The 22,057-nt window shown below is 36.1% G+C and overlaps 1 protein-coding gene across 10 annotated transcripts in view; it reads left to right on the plus strand.

The window, feature by feature from the left end:
• GTDC1 (glycosyltransferase like domain containing 1) overlaps positions 1 to 22,057 on the plus strand; it is a 424,620-nt gene that overhangs the window by 193,198 nt on the left and 209,365 nt on the right. For all 10 annotated transcript variants that reach the window (XR_012517769.1, XR_012517768.1, XR_012517770.1 and 7 more), the window contains exons 5-6: positions 8,957 to 9,124; positions 12,624 to 12,797. Coding sequence is in view for 3 of the 10 variants with exons in the window: in XM_074399728.1 (XP_074255829.1) it covers positions 8,957 to 9,124; positions 12,624 to 12,797 (342 nt within the window). In the remaining 7 variants the exon portion in view is untranslated. The remainder of the gene's footprint in view (positions 1 to 8,956; positions 9,125 to 12,623; positions 12,798 to 22,057) is intronic.

Consider the following 22,057-nt stretch of genomic DNA (forward strand, 5'->3'; position numbering starts at 1 on the left):
ACAAGAAAAAAACAAACAAGCCCTTTCAGAAATGGGTGAAGGATATGAACAGATACTTTACAAAAGAAGACATACAGGAGGCCAACAAACATATGAAAAAATGCTCATCATCACTGGTCATCAGAGAAATGCAAATCAAAACCACATTGAGATACCATCTCACACCAGTCAGAATGGCGATCATTAAAAAATCGGGAAACAACAGATGCTGGAGAGGATGTGGAGAAATAGGAACACTTTTACACTGTTGGTGGGAATGTAAATTAATTCAACCATTGTGGAAGACAGTGTGGCGATTCCTCAAGGACCTAAAAATAGAAATCCCATTTGACCCAGCAATTCCATTACTGGGTATATATCCAAAGGATTATAAATCATTCTACTACAAGGACACGTGCACACGAATGTTCATTGCAGCACTGTTTACAATAGCAAAGACCTGGAACCAACCCAAATGCCCAACGATGATAGACTGGATAGGGAAAATGTGGAACATATACACCATGGAATATTACGCAGCCATCAAAAACGATGAGTTCACGTCCTTTGTAGGGACATGGATGAACCTGGAAACCATCATTCTCAGCAAACTGACACAAGAGCAGAAAATCAAACACCGTATATTCTCACTCATAGGCGGGTGTTGAACAATGAGAACACATGGACACAGGGAGGGGAACACTACACACTGGGGTCCATTGGGGGGAAACAGGGGAGGGACGGGGGGTTGGGGAGGTGGGAAGGGATAGCATGGGGAGAAATGACAGATACAGGTGAGGGGACGGAAGGCAGCAAAGCACACTGGCATGTGTGTACCTATGCAACAGTCTTGCATGTTCTTCACATGTACCCCAAAACCTAAAATGCAATAAAAAAAAAGAATAAGAAAACATAGAAGATTGTTAGTATTAATAATGAACTTGCAACAAGTCACCAAATTGCTGAAAGATAAAGTACAGACTTCTTATCCTGCTCTGGGTACTTCTGGGTCTGAGAAAGACCACCTTTCCAGTTTCTTTGATTATTCATTTTGTTCCAAACCCTAACTGTTAGCCAACTGTCCCTCTTCCCTCTGACTATTTCAAATAGCACTAATCCTTCTAGACCCAAGAACGCAGGACCCAGGCTGCTTTCGCCGCCTCTGATAATTCTGAGACGTCCTGGGTTTTCACTGCTCTTAGTTCTCTTTTCTTCCACTGAATGGCCATAGCACTTGGTGCCTTTACCTTCATTCACAATCAGTCTCACACTGTTTTGTGACATTTCTTGTGCAGGAGAGAGCAGTTACTTATCTTTTTTATTGTTATTTAATGTTTCCTGTATTTATAGCTTGTTTCACCAATTATATTGTCAGTTCTTTTAGAATGGGGGTTATATCTTGTACTTCTTAAATTGTTGAGTCAAAAGATTTTGCAGTGTTCTGATTTGTTGACTTATTGACAGAATGTCTAAAACCAAATATATCCACAAATGTTTTGGTTCATATTATCTTGGGCCTTGTAAGAATACTCAATAATGAACTCTAGTCCCAAAAGAAATAAACATGTACGTGAAAAAATGTTTAAATGTTTGCAATAAAAATTTCAATGTATTTATAGATTTTTTTAAAAATAGTTAAAAAAAGGACTCTCTTCTTGTCTCCTCCTTTCTTGTTAGAAACATCATTACAAAGTGTCTTTTATGAACTAGATACTGTGCCAAATATTAGCAGTTAAAAGACTCAGCATTTGCAGGAATAATTTAAGAGGCACCTGAATTTAAGTGACACCTTCTAGCTAAAGAAGCTTAATAAGCATTATGGAATTTGTTTCCTTAAACATCCATAAGTTCAGAGTGCTGATGACTGCAGCATGGACACTGGGGTCTGTGGGGGGAAATAGAGGAGGGACAGCGGTGGGTGGGGAGTTGGGGAGGGATAACATTGGGAGAAATGCCAGATACAGGTGATGGGGAGGAAGGCAGCAAACCACATTTCCATGTATGTACCTATGCATCAATCTTGCATGTTCTTCACATGTACCCCAAAACCTAAAACGCAATAAAATATATATTAAAAAGAAAAGAAAAAAGAAAAATAAAACAGCCTTATGTTGGAGATACTGCTCAGTGGCAGGTTTTGCCTACAAGCTTTGCTTTCCTACCTTCTTGACAAGTGTTCTGTACACAGTGCTTTTTTGTATACAGTGCTCTCCTGACCGTCGTGATAAGCAAGGGAAAGGAAAATTACATGGTGGAAAAAAGTGAAACTGCCCCAGTTAATTGATGCTACACAATGAGACAGCTTTCAGGAAACTGGATACTCTATTTAACAGCCTGTAAATTAGCCACCACAAGAACCTGGGAGATTAAATGAGTGTGTTTCCTTTTCCTTTAGATAAGACTTCCATCTTGTATTTTTAATTGTTTCAGCAAAGGGAAACATTGTGTTAGGCAGTATTCTTGAAAGTTTTGAAAATCCATAGCATTTAAACCTGCAGTAGAAATGGTCCAATTAAGATTAAGTAGCTGACAACTAAAGCAAATTGTGTTAAAATAATTTTGTATATTGATGATTAATGAATATTAGAACTCAGTTATCTCTCTTCACAAGTTTTATGAATTAAAAATATGTTGAAACCAAAGACTTTTGAAATGTTTGGAAATAATTTTCATTTATGTGTGTATGTATCATTGAGCTCCTGTTGCAATTAAAACCCTGTCAAGGTGCTTTGGAAGTGATAAAGGGAAGAAAGCAATAGCTGTCCTCTCTTTCACTTCTATCCCGTTTTATGAGCAAACCCTGAGAGTTATCAGTGCACCCAATCTGGCCACTTGGTACCGCTCTCATAATGCTAGCATCTTAGCCCAAGACACTGTCACTTCTTTTCTCTTCTTTCTGTCTTGTATTCTTCCACTCATTACTCCTTGCAGTCTTTCTGTATGGTAGTCAGAGTAAAGTTTTCTGATATCAAAAAGTAATTTAATAATGCATAAATTACATAAATAAAAGTAATATAAGAAATTAATAGAAGATTTTAAAATGTTACAGACATATGAGTATAAAAATCATACCCTGGTTGAAGATATTATGACATACCCATGAACTGTTTTTAAAAAAGTCATATGTTTTAGAAATAATTTTTAACATAATAGAACAACATGTTAAAAGCAAGAAATGAAACTGCAATTAGGTATTTCTGTTACAAAGTGGAAAGAATAAGAGAAAATATACCTAATATCCATATATGATTTTGCTACTTTCCTGCCTAAAATCCTTCCATCTCTCCTATTGTTCTTACATAAAACCAAAATTATTTTCATTTCTTACCTTTGAATCTTCACCCTTATATTTGGCCACTCTCCTTAGTCTTCATTTAGTTTTTCACCCTGTTAATTTGCTTCTTGCCTCAGCTACTTTGTTTTTTTATTTTATGTCTGTAATTTAGCATAGTGCCTTGCAAATAATAGGTGCTCAATACATGCTTAGAGCACCAAAATGCAAATAGTAGGTATCTCTGTTTGGGATAGTTATGAGTGATATTCACTTTATTTATATTTTTTTGTCCTTAAAAGATTTTCTGTAGTGAACATATATTTTCTAATTATCAGAAGGAAAAGAAAAAAATATGCCATTCTAGAATTGGAGAGCTGGATAGGTGAAATTCATCTAGTCATGAGGAACATAGAAATTAGGTTATCACAAGCAGGTCAAGGGTCTGTTCAGGAAAATCAGTTAGGCAGGGAATTGCATTCAGGTAACATGGGTGTCAGGTTAGGGAAAGCTGGTTCATCCAGAGCTATGCTTTTCAACGCAGTAGCCACTAACCACATATGGCTAGTCAATTTAAATTTAAATTTAATCAAATTAAATTTAAAAGTTAGTTCCTCAGGAGTACTAGCTACATTTCAAGTGCTCGATAGCCATATGTAGCTAGTCATATGTGGACAGTACAGATATAGAACATTTCCATCATCAGAGAAAATACTGCATCACAGAAAATTCAGGATCTAGGATCCTACAGAGTAGATATCAAGGAACAGGAACCCATGAGAGGGAATAAAAGAACTAAGACTTAGGTAACAAGTCTGAGCAACATGAATCTAGCCCAGGAGTTTAGGTATTGAGCAAAGTGACGCAGCTGGAAGAATTTACTCTTTTGTCACAGGCCTCCTGAAGTCATACATGCAAGAAATTGTGTATGAGTGGTAACATAGCCCAAATTGGTATCTGTTAAATTGTATACTCTATCTCATTATGTCATAAATGGCTTCAGGAGAGGAAGGGGCCTATTGAAAGATTACATGAGGCAAGAGTGAGGTAACCTCATCCATGAAGAATCATTACTAGAATGTTTGGGCAGTGGCTGGCATATTGAATGCCTGCCTTCTGCTTTTCATTTCACTTCCCTTCTGTATCATTTAAGATCTAAAAGTGTACATTTTGATGATAATAGTCACACTACAACTATCCTTAGATATATTTCAGTTTTTCTTTTTGCATGTTAAATGAATAGGGTAAAAGGCAAACAACTGACTAACTGAGCAGAAAAGAATAAAATCTTTAATCTTGAATTTCATTGTGTTTAACTGTTTTAGATTCTTTAAACATACATGACTCGAAATGTACATGCAATGTGTATTGGAAACAATCGAAATATGTATACAAGTACTATTCCCAAATACATGGAGTAGTGTTAATGTGCTTGCAGCATTGAGCCATTTTGGTTAGACAATTATAGTAGCAGCTTACTTGTACTTTTGGTGAAATGGTAAGCTAATGATGTAGCCATTCATTTGAATTTAGCAGACATTTTAAATATAGGTTTCTCTTACAGAGACAAAAGTTGCAATTTAAAGCTCTTTGGTGGTCTAAAAACAGCTTAATTCTGTAGTAGCATGGTAATAAGTACTAATCCAGCTTATACAGTGATTGTAGTATGTCATGTTTGTGAAAGATTGCTTAACTGCTTTCTCTGGGTTTTATGTTAATTTAAAAATATTAAACATAAAAACCTTATAACATCTTCATGCTGAGATAAACTGTTCAATTTAACTTGTGCTCAAGCAGCAGCTGTCAGGAATTATCTTGTTCCTAGTGGTTTTTGCTATCACCTTGTTCCTTTCCTGCTAGAGACACACTGTGGGATGATAAAGTGCAGCTTGTTAGGATTTATTGCTTAAATAATACCTGAGGCAAGATGAACATTGGTAGCCCAGAGATTAGCTGCTGATCAAGTGATGTCATTCATTGTATTATTATCAGCTTTTAAAAGTTGATAGTAGGGTACAGAGTAAAAATTGCCTATGGATCACCTGCATTCCTTTTGTGGGCATATTCGTTATTTCTTTTTGGGTGTTGTTGAGCTAAATATTTGAGAAATTGCTTATTGACCAATTTAACTACTATTATACAAGCAAAAAAAGAGAAATGATGGAGATTATTTCCACTATTTAAAAGTAGTGAGGGCAATTTCAAGGTTAGTTATAAAAAATACAATGAATTTTCTTTTAGTGATTAAACAAACTGAAAGCAGTATTGGTGTGGACAGTCTCAAATGGTAAATATTATGAAAATTATTGTCATTTTCATGTGAATACATTGACCACTTTTATTTGGGAGGTTTTCATTGGAAGGCTCAACTTTCATTGGAAGGTGCAGCTTTTGGTTGTGGATAAGCTGGTGGACGGGGGGACACATGGTAGAAATAGAGTAAAGGGCCGGGCGCGGTGGCTCAAGCCTGTAATCCCAGCACTTTGGGAGGCCGAGGCGGTTGGATCACGAGGTCGAGAGATCGAGACCATCCTGGTCAACAAGGTGAAACCCCGTCTCTACTAAAAATACAAAAAGTTAGCTGGGCATGGTGGTGCGTGCCTGTAATCCCAGCTACTTAGGAGGCTGAGGCAGGAGAATTACCTGAGCCCAGGAGGCAGAGGTTGCGGTGAGCCGAGATGGCGCCATTGCACTCCAGCCTGGGTAACAAGAGCGAAACTCCGTCTCAAAAAAAAAAAAAAAAAAAAAAAAAGAAATAGAGTAAAGGACTCCTCTCAGTTAAACATTTGTTATAGATGGTCCACCCTGAGGATAATCTTCATGTAGAAATTGACAGTTGGATTATGGCTAGAAATGTAGATATGATGGGTTTATTGTTTATGGATTGTAGAATTTTTTTCTTCTACTTACTACCATTTAATGCCTATTACTTCAAATTTATAGATTTATAAATGTATAACTTACTCAAAATTTGCAGTAGGACAATGCCTTGCTCCATGAAATCTTTTAATAGAATCTTCACACTCCCCTGAAGCTGTTTAAGTTACTACACACCTGTTCACGTAGATTAATCAGTTGTTAATGTTTTTGTACATTTTTTATTTTTCTCTCTCTGTAAATATATACACATTCATATTTATTATTAGTAGTAGCATTTTGGCTGAATTAATAGTTTATTGCAAACATCATGCCATTTCACATGTAAATAATTTGACATGAATCTCCTAAGAATAAGGATATTCTCCTACACAACTGCAATAAAATTGTTGTACTTCAGAAATTAAAGATTGGTGGAAATTTGCATTTTATATTCAGCCCATATTCAAATTTTTCCTATTATCCTAATAATGTTCTTAATAGGTGTTCTTTCCCATTCCATTATCCAATGAAGGATCGTATACTTCCATACTGGATTTTGTTTTGAGTATCTTTATTTCCTTTAATCTAGATTTTCTTTTTCTTTTATGACATGACATTTTTGGAGATCCAGAGAATTATTTTGCAGAATATTTGTCTGGTTATTCCTCACCAAATTCAGATTAGGCATTTTTGACAGAAATACTACACTGATGATTTGTATCTTTCTCAGTGTATCACATTTGCAAATACATGTTATCATTTTGTCCCATTATTGGTCATAGGAAGTTTGATTACTTGGTTAAATTGGTGTCTACCAGATTTTCCCCATTATAAAGATTTTTTTGTAATTAATAACTCATATGAAGGCTACTTTTACTGCATTTTTTCTGCCTCCTGTGTGAAAAATATTGTGCTTGCTCAGGTGATAATGATTAAGGATGGGAATTATTGCTTGCCATAGTATGTATGTGTGGTCAGGGATGGGGATGGTAAGACAGAATAGAAGGAGATGAGGAAGGATTACTCAATAACTAGACCCACAATTTGTCATGTATTCCATTTTAAGGAAAATAATGTTTGAAATTAATATTTTGTTGTTTCCTCTGCTAAAGGAAAGATTTCTAGGTAAGCAAATATCTTCATATTTCAGAATTTTCAGTATAATTTTTAGAGAAGTTTATATGTAGTAGTAGTAGGGGGAATATGTTTGGACAAAACAGGGCATTGTTTGACCTTTTTTTTTTTTTTAAATTTGGATATAGACACAATTTTAAAAAATGCATCTCCTTGGTAAGGTTTTTTTGTTTGTTTTACCTTAAAGAGATAAATTATAACATTAATATGGCTATGTAGGTTTAAAGAGAGATTGCTGGCTTTTGGTCTTATGTGCCTTTTTTAGCCCATGAAGAAGACACTTGAATTCCTACTTATGATATATGCACTTATTATGTAATCATTCTTCTTATGTGAAAGGCTAGTGCAGCAGATCATATAAACACCTGAAGTTAGCCATTTGGCTTGTCGGCAAGGGAGGATTTATAGTAGTTATAATCATGGTAATAACAAGGATGATATTTTGTATTTATTAAGTACAGAAAAAAGCACTTGCAACGTAAGTGGTCCGCAACCAATTCATATCTGTGGTCTAATGAAAAGCAGTTTGAGCCTAGAAGACCAGCAGTCTCTCTGCGTTGCCACTTTCTACCTAGAAAAAACTCTTAACCTTCTTGAACCTGATTGTTTAGAATGGGAATTAAAGCCATAAAGGTCAAATGATGTCACATTATGTTATAAAGGTGGCATTCTATCAAAATTGTGCCATAAATGTCCTCAGCTGCTCATGATCTGTACTTTGTCCCTCTTTTTTGTGTGTGTCCATATGTAGTAGGCACCTCATTAGGGAAACACTTCCAGGTTGTCCCAGACAATTAGTATTGCTTGCTTCTGTTTGTTTCTCTAATGCTTTGTGTATGTCTCTACTACAGGCAGCATTTATGCTGCTGAGCTGTCTTGTTCATCTTTTCTGTTCTTCCTGGTTAGACCCTGGCACATAGTAGGCATTTAGTAAATGTATGTGGAATGAGAAAGAAAATTGACACTTTTTTCATTTATGAACACGGATGGGCAAGATTTGTTTCCCTTTTTCACCTAAAAGCAAGGAATCAGTCTTTCATCAAATTTTTATATTTATGCTTTATTAAGGGATTTTACAGATCATGCCTTTGGTACCATTAGCAGTCCAGTAATGGAGAACAAAAGATGTTTTAAAAAATACAAGTGTTGTAAGATACTTTACACGTGAGGGGAGGGTAAGAAAACATGCCAAGAGAAAAAGACCATACTAGTTAAGTCTATTGCATAAATCAAAAGGGTTTATGTCATAACATGAACATGTGCCATTCCTGCTCATATACTGAATTTCAGTAGTTGGTTGCATAAAGAAGGAAAGTGTAATGAAACTGGCAAGCAAAGTATTCCCCAGTCAGCCTTATCTTTGTTCCATTTGTCCTTCAGATAGAGCTTTTTTTTTTTTTTTTTTTTTTTTTTTTTTTGCCTTTTTCAATAAAATCCATCCGGCGTTTTTTTTTTTTTTTTTTTTTTTTTTACATTTCTCAGTAACTGCACTGAGAAGACCAGTGAGATTTGGGACCTTTATAGTTCTAAGCAGCTGCTTTTTAAGAGGTCAAAACTTAGAATGCTGCTACATGGTATTAAGGCTCAACTATTGATATGTCCCTATAGGGAGTATGTTTTTTCTTGGGGTGGGAAGAGGAAAGAGGAGAGAAGAGCAAAGAATGACCCCTTTAAGCACTTGGGACAGTAAACCCCATTTTCCTTGTTTCCTAGGATCCTTTTTGCAAGCTCAGTGCTTAACCTGACCGAACTGGCTGCCCTTCGGCCTGATCTTGGGAAACTGAAAAAGATTCTGTACTTTCACGAGAACCAGTTGGTATATCCTGTCAAGAAATGTCAGGAGAGGGATTTCCAATATGGATACAACCAAATTCTTTCATGGTAGGTATGGATTGTATCATTATATTTGGCCCTTTGCTACCTTTTTCTTTGTAGGTGATTACATTTTAAATCGGAGACCTACTACTGTATACCTTTTTTAAAAGTACCATAAGGTAGGTGCAAATATTTAAACAATTTTTCCTTCTTCAGTATATGTAAGATCACAGCTAATCATTTTATAAAAATACATATATGTAACCATCTAATTATATGTTGAGCTAATTATCTATTTTTTACAACATTCAAAATAGAATTAAAAGGTTGGCAGGGGCCTTCACCCCTTGATTTCATGATCTATTGCTTAAGGCATTTAGAAAGGGCAGTTAGTCAACTCTTACTTACTAATCATGATCACTGTATTCAGTAAAATCAAAATGGAGTTTTACAGAGAAATAAAAATTAAAACATACTGGAGCAACTTGGGGTTTTGCCTCCTCCCCTCCCCCGCCCCGCCTTTTTTAATTGTAAGACAGAGAAGACTATGGAAAGTGAATCCTTAGGTAGTGTTTTCCTTTTTACCTCATTGAGTCTTCTGAAATGGCACAGCCTTAAAATACCATGACATTTTGAGGGTGATGGTCCTTCTCTGTTGTTACTTTGGCAGAGTGTATCTCCTGAAGCTTAGTTAATGAAAGAAGTTAATAACCATTCTGAAATGGCTTTGCTATTGGATCCTGTTCGTGTAACTGCAACAGTCAAACAGAATCCGTTTGTCAGTGATTTTGTACATTTTATTCATCTTTATTAACAGTTATCAGCAACTGGGATTGATGATGTGTTTAAACAGACCCCCAACTCCTGCAAGTATGTTTCAGAGTTTAGTTGACATAGAAAAATGGCTATATAGTAATAATTCTGTGTTGTGTGCATTTTGTGAATGTTTTCCTACAATCATTTTTACAAGCTGCTTCAATTGTGAAGTAGCAGTGCTATCAAAATAGAGTGGAACTGCTTCACGTCAAATGTCTCATAAAAAAAGCAGCCGTTTTAAAATTTCATAATAAAATTAAAATACTTTATATTGAAACAGAGAATGAAAATATGTTTTAAAAGTGAAAATAAAATCATTTTGTGCTTTATCAATATGGAAAACATTTGTAATATTCTTTTGATTTCTTGAATTAGCATCATTCTTTTCCTCAGATAGTATGTGTTTATTACCCCTGAGAAATCACTGGGAAAAAAACTAAGTCTATTTTTCCCTTTATGGGTGGCTTTAAAGTTAATGGAAGTTACATCCACTCATATCGGGGAGGAAATGTACCAAAAAGGATATTTCTGTAAACTATCTTGGATCTTTAATTTAGCATAGACTGGATTTTTAAGAATGTAAGTCATTGGGTCACATGCCCTTTGAGGGAAGCTATCTAAAAACAATTCAGCTCTCTATTCCTCCGCACTTTCATAAAACATTGTTTTTACTCATAGGAAATGAGACTATAAAAGTTTTGTACATGATTTTTTAGCATTGCTTTTTCTCAAGAGGGTAAACTTACAGACAGGCTTGGAGAGAGAGAAGTGGACTTCATCATTAGTTGGCTTCTTAATGGGAAAAAATGGTTCACAGTTGTCCAGAGGAAAAATAAGAGTGTCAAAAGGCAGTCTGGTTCAGATTCTCTTTGAAAAGTATGACTCCTGCTTCCTCAAATGTTTCTTTAGTTTTCTTGCTGACTTCTGCTTTTTTGGCACTGTCAGATTTCTTTCTTGACTGTGTGGCAGTTAAGGACTTTAAAGATGACTGACATAAACACTCACCTTAAACAGAGGTTTCACTAACCCTCTGACTTATGAACACATGTCACAACTATATATTATGACCTGTAGGTCGCTATTACAATATGTGACATATGGCAAAAACAGACTAGCTGTAAAACATCCTTCAACTTTTGGTATAATATTATATTGGCTTCCTTGTTGTGTCAGCACTTCTGTGACATTCCTTTGTATTATTCGTGTTATAATCATCCGCACCCCCCAAATTTGCACTAGGTAGCAACTACTAAACAATACTTGTATGGAAAAGCAGTTTTTTTCAGGGGAGGCATGGGAGTAGCAGACCAACACTCTTTCTGTTCATTTTTTTATTCTGCTATATATTAACATTTTAATAGTAAATTTGGCTGTCTCAGCAAATATGACTTACAGTCAACTGAGGATTGGCTACGGCATTCCTGTTCTGTAAGCTGTATTTGTTCTGTGGTGGTTTGCAGTCCTGTGGACATAACGTGTCTTCTTTTCAATATTATTGATCTATCATATTTAGTGTGGAAGAAAACTAATTGCTTTGTCCTTTTAATCTTGTATACAGATGCTCCTTAACTTACGATGGGATTATGGCCTGATAAGCCCATTATTACAAGTTGAGAATATTATAAGCTGAAATGCATTTAATACAGCTAACCTGCTGAACATCATAGCTTAGCCTAACCTACCTTCAACATGTTCAGAATACTTATATTAGCCTACAATTGGGCAAAATCATCAGGCAGCACAGTCCACTGTAGAGTATTAGTTGTTTACCCTTGTGATCATGTGCCTGATTGAGATTTGCGCTTCACTGCTGCTGCCCAGCATCATGAGAGAGTATTGTGCACATACTATTAGACCAGGAAAAGATCAAAATTCAAAATTCGAAGTATGGTTTCAATTGAATGTGTATTGCATTTTCACCATTGTAAAGTTAAACAGATTGTAAGTTTGAACTATTGTAGTTGCAGACTGGTATGTATTACATTTATTTTGTTTAATTTGAAGATCCATGGTATTGCAGTGCTTTATAATTTATGTATACCTTTATGTAATCAGGACCTAGAGATCAGGATTTCTGGACCCATTTCTACCAATTTCTTCTATTTCTCTGGTTAGTCCAATATAGTATATGATAGTGAAACAAGTTATTTTGGGATACCATAACCCTTCCTGTGTAGTCCCAGAACTTTTAAAAACTTAACACAGTTTCTTATAGTAAAGGCTAAAGGAAGAAGTAGATGTTAACCAAATAGTGCTGAAAGTATCATGCCCTAGTATGAAAGTAGTTTGGGTCTGAATTAGTCTCCTTGAAGCTAGTAAGAAGTGTGACGGATGTTCTCTTCTTGGTAGTATGGTGTAAAATGATGTACATCACTGACATAGAAATTCAACATCGGTAGTTGGGCCATGAAGAAAAAGGAATTGCTGTTCGTAATGTTGTTGATAATATAGAAAGTTCCTGGCATTGTGGAAAAATATGCTTTGGTTTGGAGTCTCATGCAATCCCATTAAATCATTTCATTTCCCTGTTGCCTTGATATCTGATGCCACCAATCAACTCCCTGTGATATAACACTAATGAAACTAACTTAGCTATTAGAGACATTTTGATAGATACTGATGGGAAGTGAAGAGTTCTTTGCAAATCTAAGGTATAGTATAAACTCTAATATATAGAGGTCTTAGGTTTATAAAAATTGCTTTGAATGAGTCTGGGCTCATCATTTGCATTTGTCTTTTACCTTTACAGCCTGGTGGCTGATGTGGTTGTATTCAACTCAGTTTTTAATATGGAATCATTTCTCACTTCCATTGGAAGATTTATGAAGCTGATTCCTGATCATAGACCTAAGGATCTGGAAAGCATCATCAGACCCAAGTGCCAAGTTATTTACTTTCCCATCAGGTTTCCTGATGTGAGCAGGTCAGTATGTTTGACTCTGTTCTCAATATTGTGTCATAAATTATTCCTCAAATGTATAGAAATTTATGTTCTTCATGCCAGTTTTAACTTTTCAGTTTAGGTATGGTTAGTTAGAGAATTGAGTTCTATCTCACCATGCTGTGATTTACAAAGATTTTAAATCATCCTGTGTCTAACCCATTGCTAAATAGTTCAGATACTGAGTTCTTTCTTTTCTTTTATTTATTTGTTTGCCAAAGTAGCTTGGTGTTTTGTTTCTTTCTTTCTTTGTTATGGAAGTCATTGTCAAGCGTATTTCTAAACCTTTGTGTTCAGCTTATGCCCATTGATTTATACATATGATAATAACTTTTCTAGGTAAATCAGTGTTAAATCTCACTGCTTGGATTAGTTCATTTCCCATGCTATTTTTAAATTTTTTCTTATTTTTAATTATTTATATTATCTTAATAAAGAGTTAAGTCTTCTATATTGGTTTACACATGTACCTAATTGCCGTTTCTCTTTCTCAGTTACTAAGGACGTTTTTTTATTACACTTGTTGCTGGGCCCACCTTGAATTAGCAGTGGATGATGTGGCTCAAAGGGAACATTCTGGAATTCCTTTTCACTTTTGATTAAACCTAGCAAAACTGTTTTTACTACCTGTAGAAATATTTCTCCCATGTGAACAGAAAGTTTACTTCAGTAGGACTCAACAGTAGCTGGAGATGCTGCTGTTTTTTACTGAATGCTTTCTTAAAAGAGTTCAGGAACAGCTGTTTCTTCCTCATCCCTGAAATGAAGGCAGGAAATGATTTAATATCCATACATGCTATGCAGGAGGTCAGCATTAATTTCTGTGTTCTATACTTACTGAGTTCACCCATATTTTGTGGTAGAAACTATAGTCGTTATTTGCACCCCTATTGCTGATTTATTTGAGTGTCTTATTTGTTAATATTTCACCGAAGAAAAACCTGCCCCATACAAAATCAGGTTAGGGAGTCATAAAATTTAAGTTAGACCATCTTGCCGAGTCTTTAGAGTACGGAAAACAGGGGCCCAGAGAAGTAGAGACTGGCTTGTATTCACCTTGTCATTGTCACAATCTGGATTAACATTTAGGCCTTATGACTTCTGATTCCAATTTCTACTTATCGTTCAAGCTTCCTGTCATTACAGGTCATTTGTCAAAAACAGTTAATGATTTATTTGCTGTTTTGAAAACTATAAAGCTAAGTGGAGCCACAATCACAGGCAATTTGAAGAATATATATGTAATTATGTATATTATCTATGTATTTATAGACATACAGTTTTCTTATGTGTGATGAGACAACTTCAGCTTTTGAAAAATATAATAGTTATACTTTGCCTATGATTAACTAGAACAGATATATATCTACATTAAAAAAATATAAACATTGTATTTTGACCTAAGTTTTAGGTTTTTTAAATATCATGAATAGGCAAAATGCATTATCTATAAGTGAATAGGTGGTTATAGCTCATCTTAATTATTACTGCTAGAGAATTCTAAATAAATGTTTTAAAATTCATTTACATCCAGTATGTTTCTATGTCATGTGTTTAATATACCTGTGGCAGTTGAATAGTTTATTCATTTGGGCAATATTACCATAAAGGAATCTAGCTAAATAGAAAAAGGTTAAGAAATATTGTGGCCAAATAACATTCATAAGCAAGGTCTTAGCCTAGAGTGTTATTTGAATTATTTTCAAATGGTAATTTGCTTTATGCAACCCAAACTCGTATAGTGTAAGTAAGTGATTATTTGCATGAATGGCAATCATTCTAACGCCTGCAGTTTCAAAACCATATTATTTTGTTGAGATGTTGAAAAGTGTTCAGTAATTCCAAAGGCAAAATAACCAAGGTGATTAAAAAGTATTTTTGAATGCTTATGTCTTTCTCCCTATCCATATATCATTTGGTCATAGGAAAAATGAATTTAACTAAAAACAAAGCAAAAGATTCAGTTAAATTATTAATCATTGTGCTATATAATATAATGGATATTAATTAGAAGGGGGAGAAAAGCCATACTTCCAATAAAATAAATGAGGATTTATAGAGTTTCTATCTGTTAAAACTCAGAGCATGTCTGTCACCTGGCATTTTTGGTAATACTGGACTTATGGGACCTACTGCTACCCCTTGCCTTCCTCACTCTTCCCCTGCCTCACTCCCGAAGACCAGATAAATAATAGCAAGAGAGTGTACTCCTTGAAAACATTTCATTATATGTTATATGTATTGAATATTTTGGGACGGGAAAGCTCTTAGATGCCATAGTTACATATACATGTATTTGAGTTTTGACCACCACTTTCTAGCTCTGTGATCTGTACCTATGGAATGACCTTGCACTTAAGTTCATTAATGGTTGTGATTAAACCATCTCATAGGAGTGATTTAGTGATTAAATGAAATAATGCATACCATGTACCTAGGATAGTGCTTAGCATACAATAGACCCCCAACAAAGGTTATTTTATCTTATTACTCCCCACCAACTTACATTAATTTATAACCTAGCATATTTATTGGCATCTGAATATGGAGGACTATCTTCCCTCCACCTCCCATTGCCCTGTAATTGACACATGAAAATAGAGAACTACTCTCTTAAAAGGTGAATCTAATATAAATGAGGAGATTGGTTTATTTATTTATTTTCTTTATCACCTTGAGTCAAACAATCCTTTGGCCTTACCAGACCCCACCATCCATTGATTGAGCCAACTTAATTTCACTCTTGTCTTATTTTCTCTTTCTTTGCCAGCTTAACTTTCTTATTCCATCATTATGTTTACTCTTTTGCATATCCTCTCAAATCTTTTACACCTTTTGTTTCATATTTGATTGGCAAAAATCCTCGTCTGTTTAAATCTATTTGTTCATATACTTTCCCCTTATAATCATGGACTAAACATGACTGGAGAAAAGCATGTCATACTTATTAGCATGTTCTAAATGTGTAACTCCTAAATTCAGATGAGCCCTTTGAGCTACCTGGCAAGCATTTTGCTTCTTCTAGGTAATTAATCATGCCTCCTCCTTTTTTCAGAACACTCTAAAAAATACCAAATCTTCTGTCTTCATTCTCAGCTGATTACTGAGGAAAGAGAAACAATGAGAAGACAACTGTTACCTATTGATAGTACCAGGTCCACCCAATTATGTGCTGCTTCTGGGTGCACATTCTCCATTTTCACAACTGTTATTAGGGATGGACTGACATCGCTTCTGTGTAAGGCCCCATCTCCACTTCCTTTCCAGAACTTGTCCATCCCTCATACTTAAGGACTACTGTCCTAGCAATTTTTCCTGGTCTGTTCTGAATCATCAATTTTTCCTTTCTTCTAAATGTCTTTTGTCTGAATCATTTGTAATAACATACAAAAATGTTATTAATTATGGCATCTTAAATTTTTTTTCTCCTTATTCCAGTTTCCCCTTCTACTACTGCCTCATTTCTCTCCTAAGAGTAGCAAAACCTCTTAAAGAATTGTTTATACTTGTTCCTTCTAAGTTCCTTCCTCCTGTTCTGTGTTAAAACTATTGCACTGAAATTGTTTTAGTCAGGGTCACTACTGCCTCTAAATCCTGTGGTCAGTTCTTATGCCGCATCTTACTTACATAGCAGCAGCAGTTGACACACCATGACACATTCTTCAGTTGTCTTAGGACACATAATCCCCTGATTTTCACACAAACTGCTGCTTCGCAGACTCCTTTGCTGGTTCCTTATCATCGCCCATCCTGAACTTTTTAACATTGGAACCACTTTGACATTCTTTACACTTAAGAGGTTGGTGGAGGAAGAGCCCAAGATTGAAGTGGAAAGAAAAACTAAGAGTCAAGAGGTCAACACTGAGATAATTACCCAGGGAAACAAAGGGGAGAGAGGTTTTTTTTTTTTTTTGTTTTGTTTTGTTTTGTTTTGTTTTGTTTTATTTTGTTTTTTGAGATGGAGTCTCGCTCTGTCACCAGGTGCCAGGCTGGAGTGCAGTGGCGTGATCTTGGCTCACAGCAATCTCCGCCTCCCAGGTTCAAGCAATTCTCCTGCCTCAGCCTCCCTAGTAGCTGGGACTACAGGTGTGCACCACCACGCCCAGCTAATTTTTGTATTTTTCAGTAGAGACGGGGTTTCACCATGTTGGCCAGGATGTTCTCAATCTCTTGACCTCTTGAGCTGCCCTCCTCGGCCTCCCAAAGTGCTGGGATTACAGGAGTGAGCCACCCAGCCCGGCTGGGGAGAGAATTCTAAGGAGATAATCAGTAGTGAATTCATAGTGGTGAGGTTAAGTAAAGTGATGACTTAAAAGTGTCCTTGAATTTGATCATTAAAAGGTCAGTGACATCCACCCTGCATTCTGTTGAGTCACAAAAATGTTTCATGTGTATTCTCATGGCCAAAGAAACCTAGGATTTAGGTCTGGATGAAACCTCTGTCTCTCTGTCTCTCTCTCTCTCTCTCTCTCTCTCTCTCTCACACACACACACACACACACACACACACACACACTCATACTCATACACACACACCCCTTCTTATTTTATGGATGAAGGCAGCAAGGCCCAGAGAAGTTACATGTCTTCTGGCAATCACACAGCTAGATATAGACAGAGCAGGAACTAGAAGTTGTATCTCAAAATCTTCATCCAGTGCTCAGCCCACCATTTATTGTAAATGCAGTTTCGGAGGTCTTGATTATCTGATTTTTCATCTGACAGCAGATTAGCAGCATCAAATTGGGGGTGTGATAAAGGCAGGCTCACTGACAGCAGTAAAAAGTGACAGCTGACTGACAGCTTGACAACAAGGGAGGAGAGAGATAAACCATTTTGAAAAAAAATATATGGGAAGTTAAAAAAAAAAAACCATAGCAGCCTGGAGCCATTCTATGGCAGGGCAGGCAACTCTGCACATCAAATAACCCCTGCAGACATTTCTCCATGATTGTACAGCTTGTACATCAAAAGGATGACTGTGATTTATTAAGAGAGATTAAATGGTAACTAGTAAGTTTTATTTTAAGAATGTAGGAAAGTGCATAATCCACTTTTGGCAGAAATTATAAATGACAGCAAGTGGAGTTAAACATTGTACCTTACTCGCCGGGCGCGGTGGCTCAAGCCTGTAATCCCAGCACTTTGGGAGGCCGAGGCGGGTGGATCACGAGGTCAAGAGATCGAGACCATCCTGGTCAGCATGGTGAAACCCTGTCTCTACTAAAGGTGCAAAAAATTAGCTGGGCATGGCGGCGCGTGCCTGTAATCCCAGCTACTCGGGAGGCTGAGGCCAGAGAATTGCCTGAACCCAGGAGGTGGAGGTTGCGGTGAGCCGAGATCGCGCCATTGCACTCCAGCCTGGGTAACAAGAGCGAAACTCCGTCTCAAAAAACAAAACAAAACAAAACAAAACAAAAAAAAAAAAAACATTGTACCTTACTCTAAGATGTGCATGAGCTGTGTTCCCCTAAAGGAAGACAATAAACATCTAAAGCCTTGCTTGTGCAGTTGTAATACCCTTCAGTTTTCTATGACCAGGAGACTTGTTATTAAGCTATCTTTTTTAGGTCTCACTGATTAGAACTTTGCCATTGACCAAATTTCCCTTTTCTGCTGGCTTCTTCCATACTGAAGGCTTCCAGGCCTGCAAGATGATTGGTGGTCAACAAAGCAGATTTTGTAATATTAATATCAGAAGATAAATATCCTCAGTCTTGGTAGATGAGAATTACTACTGGAATATATTGCAAAAGACTATTTTATGATAAAGGATATAGATGAGACTGGCAATTTGGCAGTTTTGCTGTGTGTTTCAAGAAGACAGATTTCCTGTGGAATTCCATGGTGCTGAGTTTGTGATGGAGAGGCAGAGAAAAAAGGGAGTAATCTTGCAACCTACTAAACTAGATGCTAGAGGAAGCCAGTATTTTCCTACTCTAGATCACATAATTGTCATAAAGACTAGGCCTAGCAAAAGTAGGGAAATTTTAAATATCCAGACCTTTCTGCAAGTCTTAGTCTTAAGAAATCAGAACATGAGAAGAAGTTGTTGCCTGCCTACCTGCCTTCCTGCCTGCCTTCCTGCCTGCCTGCCTTCCTGCCTGCCTGCCTTCCCTCCCTCCCTCTCTCTCCCTCTCTCCTTCCTTCTTTTCTTTCTTTCTTTTCTCTTCTTTTCTTTTCTTTCTTTCTTTTTCTTTCTTTCTTTCTTTCCTTCTTTCTTTCTTTCTCTTTCTTTCTTTCTTTCTTTTATTTTTCTTTTTCTTTCTCTCTCTCTTTTTCTTTATTTCCTTCCTTCCTTCCTTCCTTCCTCTCTCTCTCTCTCCCCCTCCTCTCCTCCCTCTCTCCCTCCTTTCCTTTTCCCCTTTCCCTTCCTTTTCTTTTATCCTTTTTTTTTCTTTTCTTTTCTTTTTTCTTCTGAGAGACAGGGTCTCTCTCTGTCACCCAGGCTGTAGGGCAGTGGTGTGACCTTGACTCGTTTTAGCCTAGACTTCCTGGGCTCAAGTGACCTACCCGTCTTAGCCTACTGATAGCTGGGACTACAGGTGAGTGCCTCTACATCTAGCTAATTTTTTTTTTTTTTTTTTTTTTTTGGTAGAGACAGGATTTCACCATGTTGCCCAGGCTGGTCTCCAGCTCCTGGGCTCAAGTAGTCTGCCCACCTTGGCCTCCCAGAATGCAAGGTTTACAACTTTGAGTCACCTTGCCTGGCCTCACATCTTGCTTTCTGACAGTGTCATCTTGTAGACGGTAGAACTAGCCATAACACTTAACCCTTATTGATTCTTACTTTATGCTCTGCATTGTACTAAATGTATTTATTTTACATATCTTAGCATTTTATTAATATCTTTACAACTCTGAAAGACATTTCCTGTTGAAGAAACTCAGGCATAAAAATGTAAGTAACTGTTTACCAGTGATCACACATACAGATAGTAAAGATACTTTTTAATATTGTTTTAGAACCCAAACTCTTAACAATTTTGCTGTAACTACCTTTCTCACAAAGAGAAACTCTGGTCTTTAGTACTTGACTTTGAAGAGTAAATAACAAATGATTTACAAAAGTGAACTGACAGAAAGTATGAATGAAAGTATGTTATGGTAACATTATAAAATAAAGAGCTCAAGGCTTATGAAAGCATATTTTTAAAAGGCTGAAGTTCTGAAAAAGAAGATACATCAAGAGGAATGGGAAATTTTAAGAAAAAATTTTGATAGAAAAATTAAAAATGGGCCTAAAGAAGCAGAATAGGAGTAATACCTCAAAGAAACAGCTGTGGGCTCAGGCTGTGATTTCATGTGTAAGAAAACATCTATTTTTATTGTATTTTTAAAGTTACATCTCATTTGTACAAACTCTCTTGCCTCACAACTTAGCTTATAGCATGAAACATGTCTTATAGGGTAGTGCTCAACCCATCACATTAGCTGTTAAGGATGGGGCAGACTGCATCTGCACAGCATCAGACATCTTCCATCTGTCCCCCGACAAGATTCTCCACTGAAGGAGTGTACATGATTTTCATGTCGATAGACGATCCTGACTTCCAACAAATTGGATTCATATAGACTTGCAGCAGATTACAAAATAGCATTTCTTATCCTTGAAAAAGATCATCTCTTCCCAAGGAATTCCATCAGGGAACCATGAATAGAATGTATCAAAATGGATATCATCTTCTTCCTATAATATTCAGTTGGATTATAGGTGAAGAGAGACAAATATTCAGGCTGTCAGGCTGATATTTGTATATATTTTTCAATTGTCTGCCTTCTCTGTCCCATTATATTATGGAAAAAGTTAAAATTTTTCATTATGGTTGCATATAATTAATGTAAAAAAATCAAATGCTTGTTTCCCGTGGAGACCTAGAAAAAATTATCCACTTGTTTACTTTTTAATGAGGACATGAATGGATGCTATGTCCTTAGGAGTTAAGTTTAGATTTTTAGTAAATTAAAGCAAATTTACTTTAGATTGAGAAATACTTTATCTGGGTTTCAGGTCCAATTTTATTATCACAGAGAACATCCAATACATCATTACAACAAAATTTCATACATTTTTGTGATCATTTCACTGTCTGTTTCTATTTTCCACCGTATTTGATTGTCAGAGTTGCCACAGAGTAAACAAGAGTGGGTTTTACCTATGAATTTCCTTGATTTGTAGTAGATTTTACATCCCTGGAATAGGGATTATATAAAGAGCATTTCTGCTTTCCTACCTCCTACATTTTTGACATTGAAGGAAAGAGGGGAGAGATGTTGGTCATTTGGGGTAATCTCATTTATCAAAACCCTACAAATTTCTCTGCACGTTTCTCTTCATCATTTCTATGTAGCTGAAATGAGAAGCCAGAACAGCGGTTTATGGACTTTGCCTAACTAATTTAGAAACAAAAATAGGGAATTTTGAAAACAGTGTGAAAACTTTAAATGAAAACTCCCAGGCTGTGCAAACAAAGGCGAGGCGCCTAAGGGCTTTTTGAAGAATTCTTATTAAAGAAAACACTATTTTACATTGCAAAGCAGATGTGTCAGAAAACAACAGCAGATTTGTAATTCGAGAATTTGTGGATTGATAGGGCAGAAGGCAGCCTCCATGGCTCCCCACGGAAAACTTTTTGTTTTCTACCATCAAGAGTTCTGCTTTTGGAGAGGTTGCCAGAAAACACCTTAATCTTCTTACCGCATGTGGTCGTATTTCTCAGATATTTTGAGACAGTATTAACGTGAGACATATTAGTAAAACTACTGCCTTTGCTCTATGAAGTGAAATGGGTACTGTCTTCTTCAATATTAATCTAAACCTAAAGTAGAAGAAAAGTTTGACTTTACAAATGTAAACGTAACCATATTTGCTAACAGTTATTTTGGCTCTTCAGAATAAATGCAAAAACGTGTTTCTTTTGAATGTCATTAAAGAATCATTGTATACAAAAACTTTTGATAAATTATTCTAATGTATAATTTATTATACACTACTCACTATCAAGAAATCTCTTATATCTAATACAAATCTTTCATGCTGTGTTAGATTGTAACTGTCTTCCTCTTAATTATCTTTGTTAAGAGACAGTTTGTGTGTGTGTGTGTGTGTGTGTGTGTGTGTGTATGGTTACATGAAATAAACTCTTATTTACTCAAAACATATTTTTGACATGAAATTATTCATGTTAACACCCAATTACAATAGTTATATTTCTGCTCTCTTCAGTTTAGCAGTTATTCCA

This window comes from Saimiri boliviensis, chromosome 5 (assembly GCF_048565385.1).
Source record: "Saimiri boliviensis isolate mSaiBol1 chromosome 5, mSaiBol1.pri, whole genome shotgun sequence".
Taxonomy (NCBI): Eukaryota; Metazoa; Chordata; class Mammalia; order Primates; family Cebidae; genus Saimiri; species Saimiri boliviensis.